Here is a 17,542-nt window from a genome sequence, read left to right as displayed (position 1 = left end):
TTATTTGCATATAACTTTGTACATCCTTCTGTATACTTAACCCATCTGTAGATTATTTATAATTCCTAGGAGGTTTTTTGGTTGTTTTTTTTGTTTTTGTCTTTTTTTTTTTTTAATGTTTTCCAACTTTGGTTGATTGGGAATCAGGACGTGTAACAAGAGAATGGGGATGTGAAACCCACAAATACTAGGGTTGACCTGTATTACACTTCAAGAATATTGAATTTGGCTGGAAATGTAGCTCAGTGATGCCGTGCCTGCCTTGCAAGTGCAAATCCTGAGTTCAAACCCTGGTACAGGAAAAAAAAAAAATGTGTGTGTGTGTAAATTCTTCTAAATGTGAATCATGTTGGGTTAACATTTATTGTCAGTAAACTATTACATATTAGGAATAAAACTTATCAGATATATACAGATGTATAGCAACTGGTATACATTATTTCAGAACATATATTGAAGCTTTATTCAATCCCTTTATTTTCCCATTTGTGTATTTGAATTAATATAGAATTGCATTAGTTTTGCCTCTTCCTACCAACTCCCATGTCTTTTATCTTTAGCTAATAGCTATTTTCTCCTTGAAATTGAGCCTTTCACTTTTTTACTTTCCTTTATTGTTAAGTACTTATACTCTTTTTTCCCCTTTAACTATCTGTGCTTGCCTTTATTGTAGTCCCTACTACACTGTAATTGTCTATCTGCTACGTTTCTGTGTAATCTCCCAAGTGATTAGACTCAGGGTCTGTAGGTATAGCAGGGAATCTATTATATATTAGATATTAAACGTTGCCCCTGTTTTAAAGTTTTGTTTTGTTTTTTATATCGTAGAGCAGGGGATTAAACCCAGGGCCTCACACATCCCCTGAGCCTACTTGTCCAACTGAAATACATGTTTTTTAAATGAAAGAAAGAGAAAACTTGTCTCTGTAATATGAACTACTGCTATAAATTTTTATTCTAAATGTTTGTGAGAAAATACACATAACATAAAATTTGCCTTGTTAGCATCTTTAAACCTACAGGTAAGTAATGTTGAATATGTTCACATTATTTTGCAACCAATCTCCAGAACTTTATCTTTATCTGTAATACTGTCTAACCCATTAAAAAACTTGTATTCCCTCCTCTCCTCTGTACTTGGCAACCACCATTCTCTTTGTCTTTGTGAATATAATTACTTAGGTACCTCTTGTAAGTGAAATTGTAAATAATTTCTCTTTGTGTGACTGGCTTCATCCATCTTGTCTAAAGAATGTCCTTTAAGACTGGTTGATACTCTATTGTATGTCAACTATGTTTTGTTCATCTAACGACTTGGTGATGGATGCTTGGATTGTGTCCATGTTTTGACTATTGATGAATGTGAGTAATAATTTTCTTCTTGGATTGGTGTGCACAACTATTTTTAACACTTGACTTTTTATTTTTAGATGGGCGCTCTGGTTTTTTAAAAATGATAAAAGTAAAACTTGGCAAGCAAACCTTCGACTGATATCTAAGTTTGATACTGTTGAAGACTTTTGGGCGTAAGTAACTCTTTAATGTAGAGTATGTGTTTGTAGTTTTTTAGTTGCATAGTTTTTCATTTTGAGTCAGATTCACAAAAAGAAGGGCTAGCTGAAATTAATGAATCATCTGTAGAACTATTTCCATGTCCGTCTCCTCATAGGTGTTTGAATGGTGGTGTGCCTTAATTGGTTTTGGAAACTTCAATCTTGTCATCCTTTAGGCCTAAGTGTTCTGTAGTCTCATCCTAAGATACCTGTTCTTCCATTGAGAATCCTTTACTGGACAGCTAGTTGAATCTTATTCCCTTTTGTGGTTACCTAGACACATTTGCCTCAAAACTTAAGTATTTTAGGACATTATTAGGGTATCCATTTTTATAAACTTTCCAACACCGTATCTAAAAGTTCCTGTGATAGGGATTTTGAAATATCAGAGATTGACATCAAAATTTAGGGAATGTCAAGAGAATGACAATATCTTTGATGATAGTTGTTAATTTTATTATACTTTGTCATAAACTAAGAAAGAGATTTTTGTTTCCAGTTTAGTTGAAAATTGATTTAGAATCAGAAATGTGCATGACTTCAAAATACAATTTAAATCACAGTCTTTGTCAAGTTTTGATTCAGATCTCCAAAAAAATTTTTTTGTTGTTCTGCTTGAGATTGCCCTAGCTTGTTAAGCTAGTGCTATACCATGGAGCTGCATTCTCACTTCCTACAAAGTCAATTTAGTGTGTATTTATACAGGAGAGTGTATAGGGAGATACTGTTTTAGAATATGGAAGGCAAAACTTAAAACACATTTTTAAGAGCTTTGAATTACTTAGCAATTATCTAAAAATTACAACTTTTATGTCTGTATTTTAGAATTATATACAAGATGAATTAGTGATGTTACTGTTATGTTTTACTGTTAACCCACAAAAGAATGGGTTGTGGTCATAAAATTTATGAATACTTTTTTAAGGCAAAAACATTCTGTGTAGTTACAGTGCTTAGCCTATAATAGATATTCAATGTACATTTGCATGAAAAAAGCAACGCATAAAGAAAACTGAATTGTGAACTTAACTACTGTGAGAGTTAACATTTTTTATTAAAAGCATTGCCTTTTTTTAAATAACAATTACTTTTGATGTAGTTGTCTAGTTAAAATGAGCTTATTTTGCTCTGTCTTTTTTCAAAACATGAAGTGTTTTTTCTTCTCCAGTAGCCTCTTGGTCAAAATTTGAATAACTAGTCTTTACAAAAAAAAATGCTCTCTAGGGTTGGGAATTTAGCTCAGTGGTGCCACTGCCTGCCTCGAAAGCTCAAGCTCCTGAATTCAATCCCTGGTACAAAAAAAAAAAGTGATCTCTAGTCTACAAAGGAAAAGGAAAAAGAATTTTTTTTTTTTGAAACAGGGTCTCACAATGTAGAGACTGACCTGTAACTCACTATGTAGCCTAGGCTGGTCTCGAACTCATAGCGATTCTCCTGCATCAGCCTCCCCAGTGCTGGGATTACAGGCGTGCACCACCACACCCAGCGGAAAAAGAAATTTTGAGCCCTTCCTCCAATCAGATTTGTGTCTCACTAGATTTTTTTTTTTTTTTGCTTTTACCGACTTACATAATTACATTTCTTACTTGTCCTCTGATTATAACATTGCCCTACATTTTAGTTACATGTAAATAATGTCATTGTATAATGGATTTTTATACCATAATTTAGAGATTTGAAGGAGTCCTTCAGTTTTCTATAAATATTTAAGTCCTTTCTTAATTTCTTTTTTCTAACATTTAATCTAAAGAACGATTTAGTCCTTTTGTTTTTAACTAACCTGTGCATTCTTAGCATTCATCTGTTTAATGTGCCATCATGAATTCTCATTAATCTAAAGAGACCTAGAAGCATTATGAAGGACAAAAGAGGCAGCATAAAGAAGACTTCTACCTTGAATGCCTTTGAAGAAAGCCACTCTCACACTACTCATTTAAATTAGTTCTCTTGGGTTGGGCTGGGGATTTAGCTCAGTTGTTCTGCCACCCATCTCACTAAGCGCATAGGACCTGAGTTGAATCCCTGGTACCAAAAAAAAAAAAAAAAAGCATTGACCTTGTCTAGTTTTAGAAGCCAGGCGTGGTGGTGCATCACTGTAATCCCAGCAGTTGGGAGACTGAGGCAGGAGGATCACTGTGAGTTCGAGACCAGCCTGGGCTAGCTACATAGTGAGTTCCAGGTCAGTTTCACCTACATTGTGAGACCCTGTTTCAAAAAAAAAAAAAAATTATTTCTCTTGGGCCAAGGATTTAGCTCAGGGGTTCCACTGTCTGCCTCACAAGCACAAGGACCTGAGTTTGATCTCTGGTACCAAAAAATAAAATAAAATAAATAAATTAGTTCTCTCTATAAAAGTAATGGTGTTCATGCTATAATTACTGTTATTATTCCAGGACCCTTTGGATAGTCTCATGCTATCTTATCCATAGTAAGTTATAATAGGTGTTTTGTTCTGGAAAGTGTGATGAAAGGATGCCATATTCTTTCTTAAAACTCAGTCTGAGATATTCCTAGGTTGGGTAATCTAAAATCTTACTTTATTTTGATATTTGGGAAGTAGTTTATTTTTTAAACTTTTATTAGTATATGTTTGCACTGCATGAAGTTTACATCCATCTTAGGGAGTAGGTGCATGTAAAAAATACATCTTGATTCTGTTTTAATCTTCTCACCCACTTCCCTCCTTCCAGATCATCTAGGAATCTCCTTCCCCATTTTTGTTGTTATTTTTAGTTAATGTTTATGACATTCAGTGTTTACATTCATTGTGGATATTTGGTACCTGTATATGACACTTTCTTTGCGGGGAAGGGGTACAGGTATCAAACTTGGGACCTTGTGCTTGCAAGGCAGGCGTGGTGCCACTGAGCTAAGTCCCCATGATACATCTTAAATCTTTTTATTCCCCCAACATGGGTCTTCCGGACCCCATCCCATTTATAAAAGATCATGTTTCCTCCTATCAGTCCTTTATTTTGGTCTTTATTTGTACTTTGCCTCACTCAAATTAGAGATACCATGTAGTATTTAAGCTTGTGCATCTGATTTATTTCATGTAACATATGTTCCAAGTGGATCCATTTTCTTACAAATGTCTCAAATTTATCCATAGTTTAGTAAAGTAGTATTCCATTATATAACGATACTACATTTTCTTTATCTGTTCATCTGTTGGTGGACATACAGGCTATTTCCAGGATTTAGTTGTATAAGTATTTAAATCTTGAGGTGAGCTTAGACCTTTTTTTTTTAAACCTCCCACAATAATTATTGTACTAATGAGTAGCCATCTGTAGTATTTGGGAACCATTAATCTTTTCTACACTTGGGTACCTCCAAAAATAATGTTTATTGTTTTAAGTCACGTGATCCTGATAGTGAGGGTGGTTCATCTTTTCTTTTGGTTTATTTTTTAATATGTTTGTGAACAAATAATTTGTTCATTAGCTTCCGAAATTCATTTATTTGAAAAATCTCACCTTTATTTTCAGTATCATAAAAATAGGTAGGCCTTGAGTTAATATTGTATCAAAATCTTTTTTTGTCGGATTGAAATTTAAAAGTCATTGAAAATTGTTTTATAAATTGTTTCTTGAACTTAGTATCTGTTTTGTCTGTTTTAGAAAATAACTCCATACTAAAATAAACATGCCTGAACTTTATTATATTTTCTACATTCATATTTTTAATTGTCCTTTTCTTTTACCTAGTCTGTACAACCATATCCAGTTGTCTAGTAATTTAATGCCTGGCTGTGACTACTCACTTTTTAAGGTATGCCTAATTGGTATTTTCATGTTTGTATCATAAGACTGGATCATGCAGGTGTTCATTGAGAAATCTTGCAATAAACTTAGGCATAGTTTATATTACAATGTACAGGTTAATAAATTGGTTTTAAAAGGCTTTAGCATCAATATATTGGTAGAAGTGGAGAGAGTATTACTCTGTATACCTACTGAGATTGATTTTGGTGTGAGAGCTCTGATTATGCAGTTCACTTCCTCCTTGATATATTCGAGTAGCCTGAGTTTGTCAAGCATTCTTAGCCAGGGATGCAGGGGTCCTTGAGAGAGCATTTGTCAGGTGGTAGGGCTTTAGTTAACTCTGAAATTACATAATTTTTGCATGTATTTTTAGATACATAAGTGTATATAGATTCTAAAAGGTTTTACTACTCAGAAGGTGTAAGAACCTCCAAATTAAGTAAAAGACAAGATTTGATAGCTAATAAGTGACAAAGTCAGTACTCTAAGTTTGGTATCCCATGCCTCTGACTTTTAAGACTTCTGTGTTTTAAAAAGTACACAAATGGCAGCTTTATGAGAAATTAAAATGTAAAAGTTGACTGTGGTATATTTCTTGCTAGTTCTAATGATCTCAAAGTGTGGGTTATAATATTGTCTAATATTGTTGTATTCTTACTTGTAGGATGGTATTGAGCCCATGTGGGAAGATGAGAAAAACAAACGGGGAGGGCGATGGCTAATCACATTGAACAAACAGCAGAGACGAAGTGACCTCGATCGCTTTTGGCTAGAGACAGTAAGGTTTTAAAATTATAAAGCAGTTTTAGAATTCTGGTAGGAAGTTACATTTTATTAGATTTACTTAATGAGATAAGAATGCCTACACTTAAAAAGTCTTAAGTCAGCAATTTTTGCAGTCATGTGAATCCTGTATACTTTCCTTTACATGCTAAAACTGAAACATTTTACTATATTACAAGTCACACAGAAGATGGTTGATGTTGAACCCTTGTCTTCCAGGGTATGCTTACCTGATCATTTCATCCACCTCAAAATTACAGAATTTTTCATTTTACATTATTTAATATTTTGCATCCCACATAAGCATTAGTATATTTGTATTATATTTTTTCAGCACACAGTAAAACAAACAAACACAATCAGTGAAATTGTTGCTTAATATGTTTACAAATTGTAAAGAAATTTTGGTTGTGCAGGATACATTAAAGAAGAAATAACAGTCATTATTATAGTCACAGGTTCCAAATCCCAAGCTACCAGGAGTAGATTTCTATTGTATTCCTAGCACTTGACTTAGTGGCTTGTTTCTTTTCTTTCCTTTCATTTTCCTTTTTTCTTTTTGCTTATGCTGGGGATTGAACCCAGAGCTGTACTCATTCTAGGAAAGTATTCTACCACTGAGTTGCATTCTCAGCCCTTTTTATTTTGAGACATGCTTATGGCTGGAACTCACAATCCTCTTGCCTTAGCCTCCTGTGTGGCTAGGATTACAGGTTTGTGCCATCATAGCAAGCTTCAAAGTACTTATTGTATTTTAATGAATGATTCTTTTCAAAAACAATAAATGTGTTTTAGTCACTTTCTTATCAGTGAGACACAATACCAGTGCCCACAACTTAAAGGAGGAGAGGTTTGTTTCAGCTCATAGTTCATCAGTCCATGATCACCTGGCTCCAAAAGAAGAAATGGCTTGATGGAAAAACTGCTCCTGTCCTGGTTCTCAGGAAACAGAAGGGAAAAGCTGAGAAAGGAGTTAAATAAGCCCTTGACCCTACCTTGTAACAGTGTAATCAACTGTAACTTCATAAACCATTTGCCTCTCAAACGTGATACTTTGGGGGACATTATAGATCTAAACTCTAACAAGACATTTCTGGAGATGGTTATAGTGATCGTTGTACAGCAGTGGTAAATGTACTTAAAGCCTGAACTGTATACTTAAGATTAAAACGATAAATTTTATGTATAATTTATCACAGTTTAAAAAGCAGCAAGTTTTCTTGCAAAGCAAGAAAATAGCAGTTAGTTGGAGAGCTGATTCAGTTACTTCATAGTTTTTGTGTGCCAACTGTAAGCAGCAGCAGCAGAGAAAATGAATGATGATTGAAAACATGAATAATAATGGAAAATCATTCCACTTGTGTGTGTGGGCATCAATTTTCCATTTTGCAAAAAAACAAACAACAAATGTTTTTAAAAGTCAAGGGAAGCTGGGTGTGATGGTGCATGCCAGTAATCCCAGTACTCAGGGAGCTGAGGCAGGAGGATTTCTGTGAGTTCAAGGCCAGTCTGAACTGCATAAAGAGATCCTGTCTATCAATGAATGAATGAATGAATCCGTGCACACCATGGCAAAGAAGTATATACATAAATAAAATTTAGACATTAAGTCAACTCATGATTTAAAACCTAATTTCAGTTTTATGTATATGTCTTAATTACTTTTCTCCTTGCTGGGGCACAGTACCCACATCCTTAAAGGAGGTTTATTTTGGCTCACATTTTAGAAATTTTAGTTTTTGTGTAAGTGCAAGCTGAAGGAATAGAGGGTATGGCAGAAGCGAAGTCAGCAAAGTGAAGGAGGAGCCAGGGAGCTGTGCCTTCCACACTGCACTCCTAGTGACCACTTCTTAGGACTAGACCACCTCCTCATAGCAGACAAGTTATAAGCTCAGTAATCTGATCACCTTCTAAAAGTATCACCCGTGAGGAATTGAGGCTCTTGAGGACTTCTAGATATAAAGCTTGACAATACTCAAAAATAAAAGATACATTTGCCACCTAGTAAGTGGTTTATAATTTATCCAATATAATTTGGAGGTTTCTTTCTTTTTTGAAGCTGCTGTGCCTTATTGGAGAATCATTTGATGACTACAGTGATGATGTGTGTGGAGCTGTTGTTAATGTTAGAGCTAAAGGTGATAAGATAGCAATATGGACTACTGAATGTGAGAACAGAGAGGCTGTTCAACATATAGGGTAAGTGTTCGCTCTTTGCCTGATTTTTTCCACAATATTATGATAATTAAAACCAGAAGTGCTTTTGTAGCTTGAGAATTACTTGGTTATAAACCATTATTTTTCTTGTTTTGTTTTCAAGAACACTTAACATTTTTTTTCCCTTTTACTCCAAAAGGGTCTTTAATGCCCCTATCAGGTTAGTGACTATGAATCCCTGAAAACCCCTTATATTTTTTCTGGCCCTGTAGTTTTGGCCAATCTAATAGGTCAAATAAATGTAATCAGAATAGTAAGTATATGGGTAACAATGCCCTGTGATGAATGTGATCATTGTATATCAGAAATGTACCAATAAAACTAACTTTAAAAAGCAGTATGTAACCTTATTCATAATCATAGTTATAAATATAAGTGGGTTAAGTATTCCAATTAAAAGGCATCAGTTGGCAAAATGAATTTTACTTTATTTTTCTTCATTGGTACATTTTAGGTATACAATACAGTTAAACATTCGTCATTGGAATCTTGTACCTTCACATGATGTATCTTGGTTCTTATTTTCCCCTCCACCCTTCCTTATTTACATAAGAAGGGAAAAAAAATAAGAGAAAAGGAAAAAAATGGAAACAAACACTTAATTTTGAACTCCTCTGGTAGTGCTCACTGACTTGTTCATGTTGTTTTGATTTCTGTAAAATTGATTTTTCTTACCACTGGAGTATAAAAGCAGGAAAGCACCCTACTTTGGCATATTTAGTATTTTGCTCATATTAAATGAGTATAAGTATTTTTTCCAGCTTTGAAAAGTGCTATTTGAAAGAAAAAAAGCACTACTATGAGAAGGATGAATTATAAAACTCATAATTCAGTGAGTATTGGTACAAGATACAGTATATCTTTTCAGCATTTTATTTAATACATCTTGTTTCTGAAATTCTCATAATTAAATCCCACACATGTATTGTAGGTTTTTGAATTTTTGTTTTGGTGAGTTTTGTTCTGTCATTTTTTCCCCCAAAACTCTGTTAGCTAAGATTTTCTTTGTCAATTTTGTGTGATATTTCAAACATTATGAATTCTTCTGTAAAATTCCTTTCCAGATAAAAAAAGTACAGGGAAAAATGAGAACCAAGACCTGTCATGTAAAGGTATAAGATCCCAATAATGAATGTAACTGTACTGTATACCTAAAATGTACCAATAAACTTAAAAAAAAAAAAAAAAGTACAGGGAATGCTGGGCATGGTGGCACACACCTGTAATCCCAGCACTTAGGAGGCTGATGCAGTGATCCTGCAAGTTCAAGGCCAGCCTGGACCACACAGTGGGTTCAAGGCCAGCCTGAACTACAGAGCAAGAGCCTGTCTCAAAAAAACCTAAACAGATAATAAGTAAAAGAGTACAGGGGTTTCCCAGATTTCATGTTTATGGGGCTTCTGTAAGATAGTAATTGAGTAGTCATCATATTCTTAATCTTTTGTTAACATTTGTTTTATTATAAGCTGGGTGCGGTGGTGCACACCTGTAATCCCAGCACTCGGGAGGCTGAGGCAGGAGGGTCGCTGTGAGTTCGAGACCAGCCTGGACTACATAGTGAGTTCCAGGTCAGTCTCAACTACACAGTGAGACTCTGTCTTTAAAAAAAAAAAAAAGAAAAGAAAAAGAAATCTATAAAAAACATTTTGAATTAGTTTTTTCAAGGAAAAGGTTTTTTTTAACCCCTCTAATTTACATATCAGTACACTCAGTGCTGTAGTATCATACTATAAATCTGATAGTAGCTATCAGTTATTTTAAAAATTATTTTTAGATACACTGTTTGGAGGAAGCTAAGTAAACTAGAGGATGAAGTATGAAAAAGGTATCCTGTCATTGTTAGGGGAATTAGCTCCTAATTAATGTGTATTTCTTTGTTTGGTTTTACTGCTTATTTTTAGTTTTGTCACTGCCCCACACCTCCGAACAAAGATTCAGTTTACTAAGATGACATGAAGCTCTCTGTGACCTTTCTCTAGAACCTTGTCAGCCTTCTTATATTCATTTATGATTATGCCCACAGCCTTATTTTTATTTCGTAGCCTTCAGATGTGTTTTGTTCTCTTAACATTATTTATTTGGTACTGGGGATCTATCTCACAACTTTGCGCTTACCTGGCATGCACAGTGCCACTGAGCCAAATCCCCGCCCCCCACATTATAATTTTGATCTCATAACTTTTTTAAAGGAAAACATTTATTGGTACATTTTAGATATGCATAATGATAACATTCATCATAGGAAATTTGTACTGGTATTATGATGTATCCTACTTCTTCTTTTCCCATTCCCCCCTTCAACCCTTATTTGTTTCTGTTTTGTCCTACTATTTTCTTTTTTACCTTGTGCCCCCCTTCCTTTATCCCTACCCTCTCCCTTGTTCCCCTTCTCTCTTGAACATTTTCTTCCCATTTTCCAATGTCTGTTGTACATTTTAGTCCTTATTTCCACTTTCGGTTCCTCACACCAGAGAAACTGATATTTAAACAGTGACCTCGTAACTTTTAAAGGGCAGCGTTCTCTAATATTGTGGATGAGATTAGATCTTCTAGTTTATGCAGTATCACAACATTTTAGGGGGGATACCAGGAATCAAACTCTGGCCCTTGTGCTTGTGAGGCAGGCGGAGGAACCACTGAGCTAAATCCCTCGACCCCACAGCTCTTATATTTAATCCTGTTTGACACATGCCACATTTTCTTATAGTATTCACATCTTAGGAAAATTGAGCTGTAGACATTTTGGTACACAAGGGAAATATGTGTTCTAGTAGGAATTATGTATGTTCTAAATTATCCTGAAAATACTGTGAACATTCCCTCAAGGTATTTAGTTTTCATATGTGCAATCTTGTTGGTATTGGGAATGATATGTGTAATTGTGTGGTAACACAATGTCATATCAAAGAGTGAAAACATGTATGCATGATACTTATTTTTATGTAAGTTGTGTATGCACATAAGACAGCTTCATCATATGTATTGGAGATTATTTGATGGTTTTCCCCACTGAATTATACATTTGCCATGAGTTCAGGGACTGCCCCTGCACTATTGATTTACTAATAATTACCTTAATACTTGATAGATACCTGATTGGATCTCAGATATTTGTTACATGATTAAATTGTGAAAATAATGAGCAAATTACGATAAAAGGAAAAAGTAATTTTCTATTTTACTCAAGTGTAGGTATTTTTATATGAAGGCTGATAATGGTGAGTTTTTAAAATTATTTTTTGATAGATAAAAATTAATGTCCACTTTTTTGCCTTCTAGGAGAGTATACAAGGAAAGGTTAGGACTTCCTCCAAAGATAGTGATTGGTTATCAGTCCCATGCTGACACAGCTACTAAGAGCGGCTCAACCACTAAAAATAGGTTTGTTGTTTAAGAAGACACCTCTGAGTATTCTCATAGGAGACTGCGTCAAGCAATCGAGATTTGGGAGCTGAACCAAAGCCTCTTCAAAAGCAGAGTGGACTGCATTTAAATTTGATTCCATCTAAATATTGCTAAGATATAAGAGAAGTCTCAGTCGCCTTGTCTTGTACTTCTGTGACTTCTGTGTTTTTTGTTGTTGTTGTTTTTTTTAATTTGTTTGTTTCTTTGGGGTTTTTTTGTTTTGTTTTGTTTTTATTTTGCTAGAAGTATCCACCATCCCAATCAAAGAATTACAGTACACAGCATCCCTAGAATCTATAAATGTGTTCCTGATCCACTCTGTAATAGCTTAGCAGAACTACCATGCAAACACATTTTACCCATTTATAATATTCAAGAAAGAGCTTGCATTTCTATAACAGGAAAAGAATCGTTATGTTTCATTGTATGCAGGAGCATATTTTGCTGGTTTGAGAGAGTATGATGCATACAGTTTTCTAGCAATTTTCTTTGTTTCTTTTTACAGCATTATCTTTGCTGTACTCTTGCTGATGGCTGCTAGATTTTAATTTATTTGTTTCCCTGCTTGATAACATTAGTGATTCTGATTTCAGGTTTTTCATTTGTTTTGCTTTTGTTTTTTTCCTCATGTAACATTGGTAAAGGATCCAGGAATATGACACAAGGGTGGAATAAACATTAATTTTGTGCATTCTTTGTTTTTTTTTGTTTTTTTTAATAACTACAAAGCTTCGCTATAAATTTATGCATTTCATTCAAATCAGTGATCTGTGTTTGTGTGATTTCCTAAACAACGATTGTGGATTATAAGTATAACATCATAATTACATTCCTAACTAGAATTAGTGTGTGTTTTTGTATCTTTATGCTGTATTTTAATACTTTGTACTACTTAGGTTATTTTGCTTTGGTTAAAAATTGCTCAAGTAGAAAGCAGTCCCATTCATATTAAGACAGTGTACAAAACTGTAAATAAAATATGTACAGTGAATTGTCTTTTTAGACACCTAGATTTGTCCTTTTATTTCTCCATCTCTGTAGAAGGAATTTGAACTTTTTATTGCAAGGCAGTCTCTATTGTGTCTTCTCTTGTAGTGTCTTCCACCCGAACAGCATACATTTGGAGCGCTCATTCATTATGTGTACTGCAATTTTTTATAAATTTAGTAGGTCGTATATTATGGAATTAAACTGATGTGGCTATCTTTGTTTTTAATAAAGTAAGGCACAGTTCTTCAGTATTAGGTAAATAAATGTATTTTGGATGTGTTAACAATTTATGAAAATTGGGATTTTGGTGCATCACCATGTGATTGACATAATAGGGGTTGTAAAATTTGGTTATTGAATTGAGATGTTCTTATATAAGTGTCAGAAGGATAGCACAGGGAAAAACAGGTGGTGGGCGAATGTATTAAGACTAGTGTTATTTAAACAGAACAGAATAAACTGTTCAAGGCATTTATATTGGTGAATTGTACGGTCAGTTGTATAGTTTTCTGAAAACTTGATATATTCTTTGTAGAATGTCATTTGAAAACAAATCTGAAAATATTTTGTCTATAATACATAATTGTGTACATCAGATTCTGTGGAATAAGCTCTGGGTGTCATAGAATAAAGAGTAAATTGAACCATAGGTAGCAAAATAGAAATCATTAGTTGAAAGAAAAATTTAAGGAGTGGTTATGATTTGATCAGATGCAAACTAATAATCTTCAGAAAGAGTCTTATAAAATAAACATTAAATTAGTAGCTTGGTTTCATTGTAGAAATATAAAGTAGGTTTTAAATTATGCCATAGATTACTGTTTGAGTACTGTCAAGCCACAGATACCTCCTGTTCAGTATTCTAGAAGTGTGGAATCTTGTGTTTATAATCTCAACCTTCTGTAACTAATATTTGTTCTAGGTTTGGGTGATCGTGTCAGCTGATTTATTGTCTGTTGATATGTACAGTTGTGAACATTTCAATAGCTTGCTAAAAGTGATGGTGGTCTGTTGGCAATGAATGAGACTGGAGTCTGTTATAAACTTAATGTTCTCATTTCCTTAATCTTACAATGCAGTTTAGTCACAATTTTATTTTAAATCTCTTTCCCAGGATGAAGAGAGATGGGAAATTATCCTGAATCACTTTTGGCAGTCTCCCCTTTAAGTATCACGGCAACTTGCACTTTGCATAAACTTTACATTATTCTCTCCTTGTCCAACAGGATGTTATATATTTTCGTAATAGAAAATTGAAATAATTTTAATTGAATAATAATTCATTGTAGCATGTGACATTTCATTTAATAAATACAAATTATACACTTGTACAGAAGGATGTGATGCATATATAAAAATTTTGATAATTACAACACTTATGTACTACTTTTTGTGCCAGGCAGTGTTCCAGTCATTTTACATGTACATTAATGTGCATAATAATCCTTTGATGTATAGGTGCTTTTACTTCCATTTCACAAATGAAAACAAACATTAAAGATATAAATATCTTAATAGCTTATGTCAGGTGTAAAGTGAATTTGAATTATGGAAATTTGATTCCACTTATCCTAAATCACAATGTACTCAATGGTCCTAATAAGAAATATTTATAAAGTTACAAGAGATTGTGATCAATTTATAGGCCAGCCATATAAATATTTCTCCATTTACTTTTATCATGAAGCCAGTTACTCTCATCAACCAACTAAAGTAGTGTTTTGAGAACACAGAGGCAAAAGTATAGGAGGTGACAGTATGTGTTATATTTTTATACGCAATTTTAAGTGTATCATAAATTGTCTTCGAAGGTAAATGACAACGCAAAATGTTCAAATTGATAGAAGTTGAGATTTTTAAATGCTAATGTTGCACTCAAAATGATAAATTTGGTAAGGCAATGCAAGGCAGACAGTGCGATGTTTTACATACAACGAAGTCTTTATTATAGACTGTCTTCATTATTGAGTAATGGAAGAAAAACTGATTTTCTGAATTGACATCAAAGTACACAAATTCCAGATTTTAGGTCAGATTGACATTGAAAAATATTCACTGTGTCTCAGGGATCTCTAGAAATTTTGTATTGCTGCAACGTGGAAGAATGGATCATTGTCCTAGTAATTTAAAAAATCGTTTTACAAAGTATTTGACATTGCAAGGGCTCAGACTGGTCCTTCATCACAAAGGGTTTGACAAATACTAGGTTGCTTTCCTAGGTGGCACAGGTAGTTAGTTCATTCACCCATCTTTGCCCAAAACAACTAGATCCATTACATGTACTCTCCCTATATCATTACAAATAACTTTGGTATCAAAATTTTGATTTTTGTATTTTATCATTTCCTACTTGCTTTGAATTCCAAAGAAGACTTTAGCTTTCCTGCTGCCTTGGGTAGATTTAGACATATCTTGTGATTTCCTTCTCTTCCACTGAGAGAAGCAAAAGAGTTAATTGTAGTTGTGGTCCATGAAACTCAACCAGTCTTTTGCAAAACATTTGTCCCTTCCTCTGCTTCAGGCTTTGTAATTGCTCATAGTTTTGCACATATGTCATTTCCCTGTTTTCAGTAAAAGAAGAAAAAAAAATTATAGCACTTTCCAACCTCTTGGTGTCGGGCATATAGCTAGAGCAAAATGGACTGGACATTGGTTATGAAATTTTAAAAGATATTCAAAATTAATGTTTTGCTGGGCGTTTTGGTGTATGCCTCCCTGTAATTCCAGAGTTTGGGAGGCCAAGGCAGGAGGAACTTTTATTGAAGTAAAACTAGAGTTCATATTTCTAAGGCTTATGTATTCTACAGGTAAGTATAAAATGCAGTTAGTTATGCTGAAGATTGAGCCTTGACATTGAGTTTTTAAATAGCTCACAGCCTTGGAGGAGTCCAGCATCTGTAAACTTGGATTTACAAATTACAGCTTTTAGAAGACCTAGTTTCTATTCTATGATCAAATAAAGCTTTGTGGTTCTTTCTATTATTTGATAGCACTTTAAAACTTCCATTTAACATTTTTTATATATTGTGCTATTACATTGTAATTGTTTCTATATAATTGTGGTTTTACAGTTATCAACCCTTTCGTAAAATACTGGTCCATAATTTTTTCTTTAACATTTGCCAAATATGACATGCTTATTTTATTATTCATCCCTATGAAGAGTGAAAAGGTGAACAACTGCTGTCTCCTTCAATTTCATTTTTCTTTATGGTTCCATTCCAATTCCTTGTAAATGTCTAAAAATGTTCTACACATACACCAGATGTGTATGTTCTCACATGTGTAGTACTGGGGATTGAATTTGGGATTGAACTTGCTTGTGAGGCAGACAGCGGAACAACTGAGCTAAATCCCTGGCCCTCTTGGCATTTTTGCCTTTACAGATTCCTCTGTGAAGTTGTGATCATTTTGTATAATGAAGACAGTTTACTATTCTTCAGTAATACTAAGTATTCTGTAGCCATTTGACACAGACCATCACCTGTTATTGTGTGCCACAAAGAAGCTTTGAAAGTTGCAGTTTTGACACTTTGATGTATTTCTGATTGGTTATAAATACAAGTTATAAATACAAGTGTTAGATTGAACATTTTCTTGAAGACAGTAAGCTAGTATGTATTTTCATTTTAGACCTGTAAATGTTGAAAAAGCTTGAACAAAACAATGGTAAGTCAGTCCTAGTGTGATGTTTTACTCAGAAGAATTTACTAGAACTTCTCAAACCCCCATTGTCATCAGTTTCCTTTTGGCCTTTGATTTAAGGGGCTCTTGCCTGCCCCTCCCTCATCTGCAATCTTTGACTCTGTTTTGGGTGTTTGTGCATGATGTGTGGCACGTTTTGGTGTGTAGGACATGCCATAGGAAATGTGAGGCATGAGATTTCATGTTTTGCATTGTTAATTTCAGACAAATTGTTAAGCATATTACATACACTTACAGTGCCCTTCCTGTGTTCTTGTATTGCCTTTTATATAATAAACCTGGTTAAGTATTTCAGTGTCCTGCACTTCTCCACTCAGTAGTTTTGTAATTGTGCAAAAGTGATAGTTAAAGGAATCAACTATTTTCCTGTCCTTTCAGAAAACTCCCTTCTCCAGTTTTTCTTTTTATCATTTTCTGTTTTCAAATATTGCTATCTTCTATTGTCTCTACCATCTTTGGATTATCCATCCTGACACTGATTGTGCAGGAATTTCCAAATCTCTCTCCTTAGCATAACTGTCCTGTTGTCAGCTCTGTTTCTCCTTGCCTACTGGGTTAGTATCTACTACAAAGTATAGCCTGTGCCCACACATGGTCTTACCTACTTATTTACGTGTCTACAGCTGTTTGTTTTGTTTTGTTTTGTTTTGTTTTTTTTGCCACAGTGGCACATTGGCTGATTGTGACAGATTAGCCACAAACTCTAAGGTGTTTACTGCTCAGCTAATTTAAAGGTTTTTATACTTATTGTGAATGTTTTATATTGATATATTCCACCCCCCTTTTTTTTTTGCTTTCAGTGAACCCCAGTTGTATTCTCACATAAATACAAAATATATTCATGGTAAATCGAATTATCTTGCCTCATGGTTTTATTAGCTAAGACAAAAGTGGTAGTGCTGATTTTGCATAGGCAGATTCTCTGAATTACAGTTTTGCTTTTTTATATTCATTTTGTTTTTAGCAGAAGGGGAACAGTACACCGGAAGACTATTTGCCTATTTAAAAAGATCACAGTTCATAGCAGTATGCCTATGTCATCTGCAATAACATGAATACTTTGTTTTGTGTGGTAGAAGGATCTATGTCCACACTATCCGAGGGTGGCATCAGTTTGTTTCA

At 34.1% G+C, this 17,542-nt stretch overlaps 1 protein-coding gene across 2 annotated transcripts in view; it reads left to right on the top strand.

Moving 5' to 3' along the window:
• Eif4e (eukaryotic translation initiation factor 4E) overlaps window positions 1–14,080 on the top strand; it is a 47,985-nt gene extending 33,905 nt beyond the window's left edge. Inside the window, exons 3-8 of one of the 2 annotated variants that reach the window (XM_010640985.3) lie at window positions 1,431–1,526; window positions 5,264–5,327; window positions 5,985–6,098; window positions 8,163–8,302; window positions 11,600–11,701; window positions 13,830–14,080. In XM_010640985.3, the coding sequence (XP_010639287.1) occupies window positions 1,431–1,526; window positions 5,264–5,327; window positions 5,985–6,098; window positions 8,163–8,302; window positions 11,600–11,701; window positions 13,830–13,857 (544 nt within the window). In that variant the 3' untranslated portion in view covers window positions 13,858–14,080. Of the gene's footprint in view, window positions 1–1,430; window positions 1,527–5,263; window positions 5,328–5,984; window positions 6,099–8,162; window positions 8,303–11,599; window positions 12,699–13,829 lie in introns of those variants that run through there. The other variant, XM_010640993.3, reaches the window with a different exon arrangement.
• Window positions 14,081–17,542: the final 3,462 nt, after the last annotated feature.

The sequence above is a fragment of the Fukomys damarensis genome, unplaced genomic scaffold, assembly GCF_012274545.1.
Source record: "Fukomys damarensis isolate Sample0158 unplaced genomic scaffold, DMR_v1.0_HiC HiC_scaffold_32, whole genome shotgun sequence".
NCBI lineage: Eukaryota > Metazoa > Chordata > Mammalia > Rodentia > Bathyergidae > Fukomys > Fukomys damarensis.
Note: the sequence above shows the minus strand (reverse complement) of the source record. Positions and strands in the feature narration are given on the sequence as shown.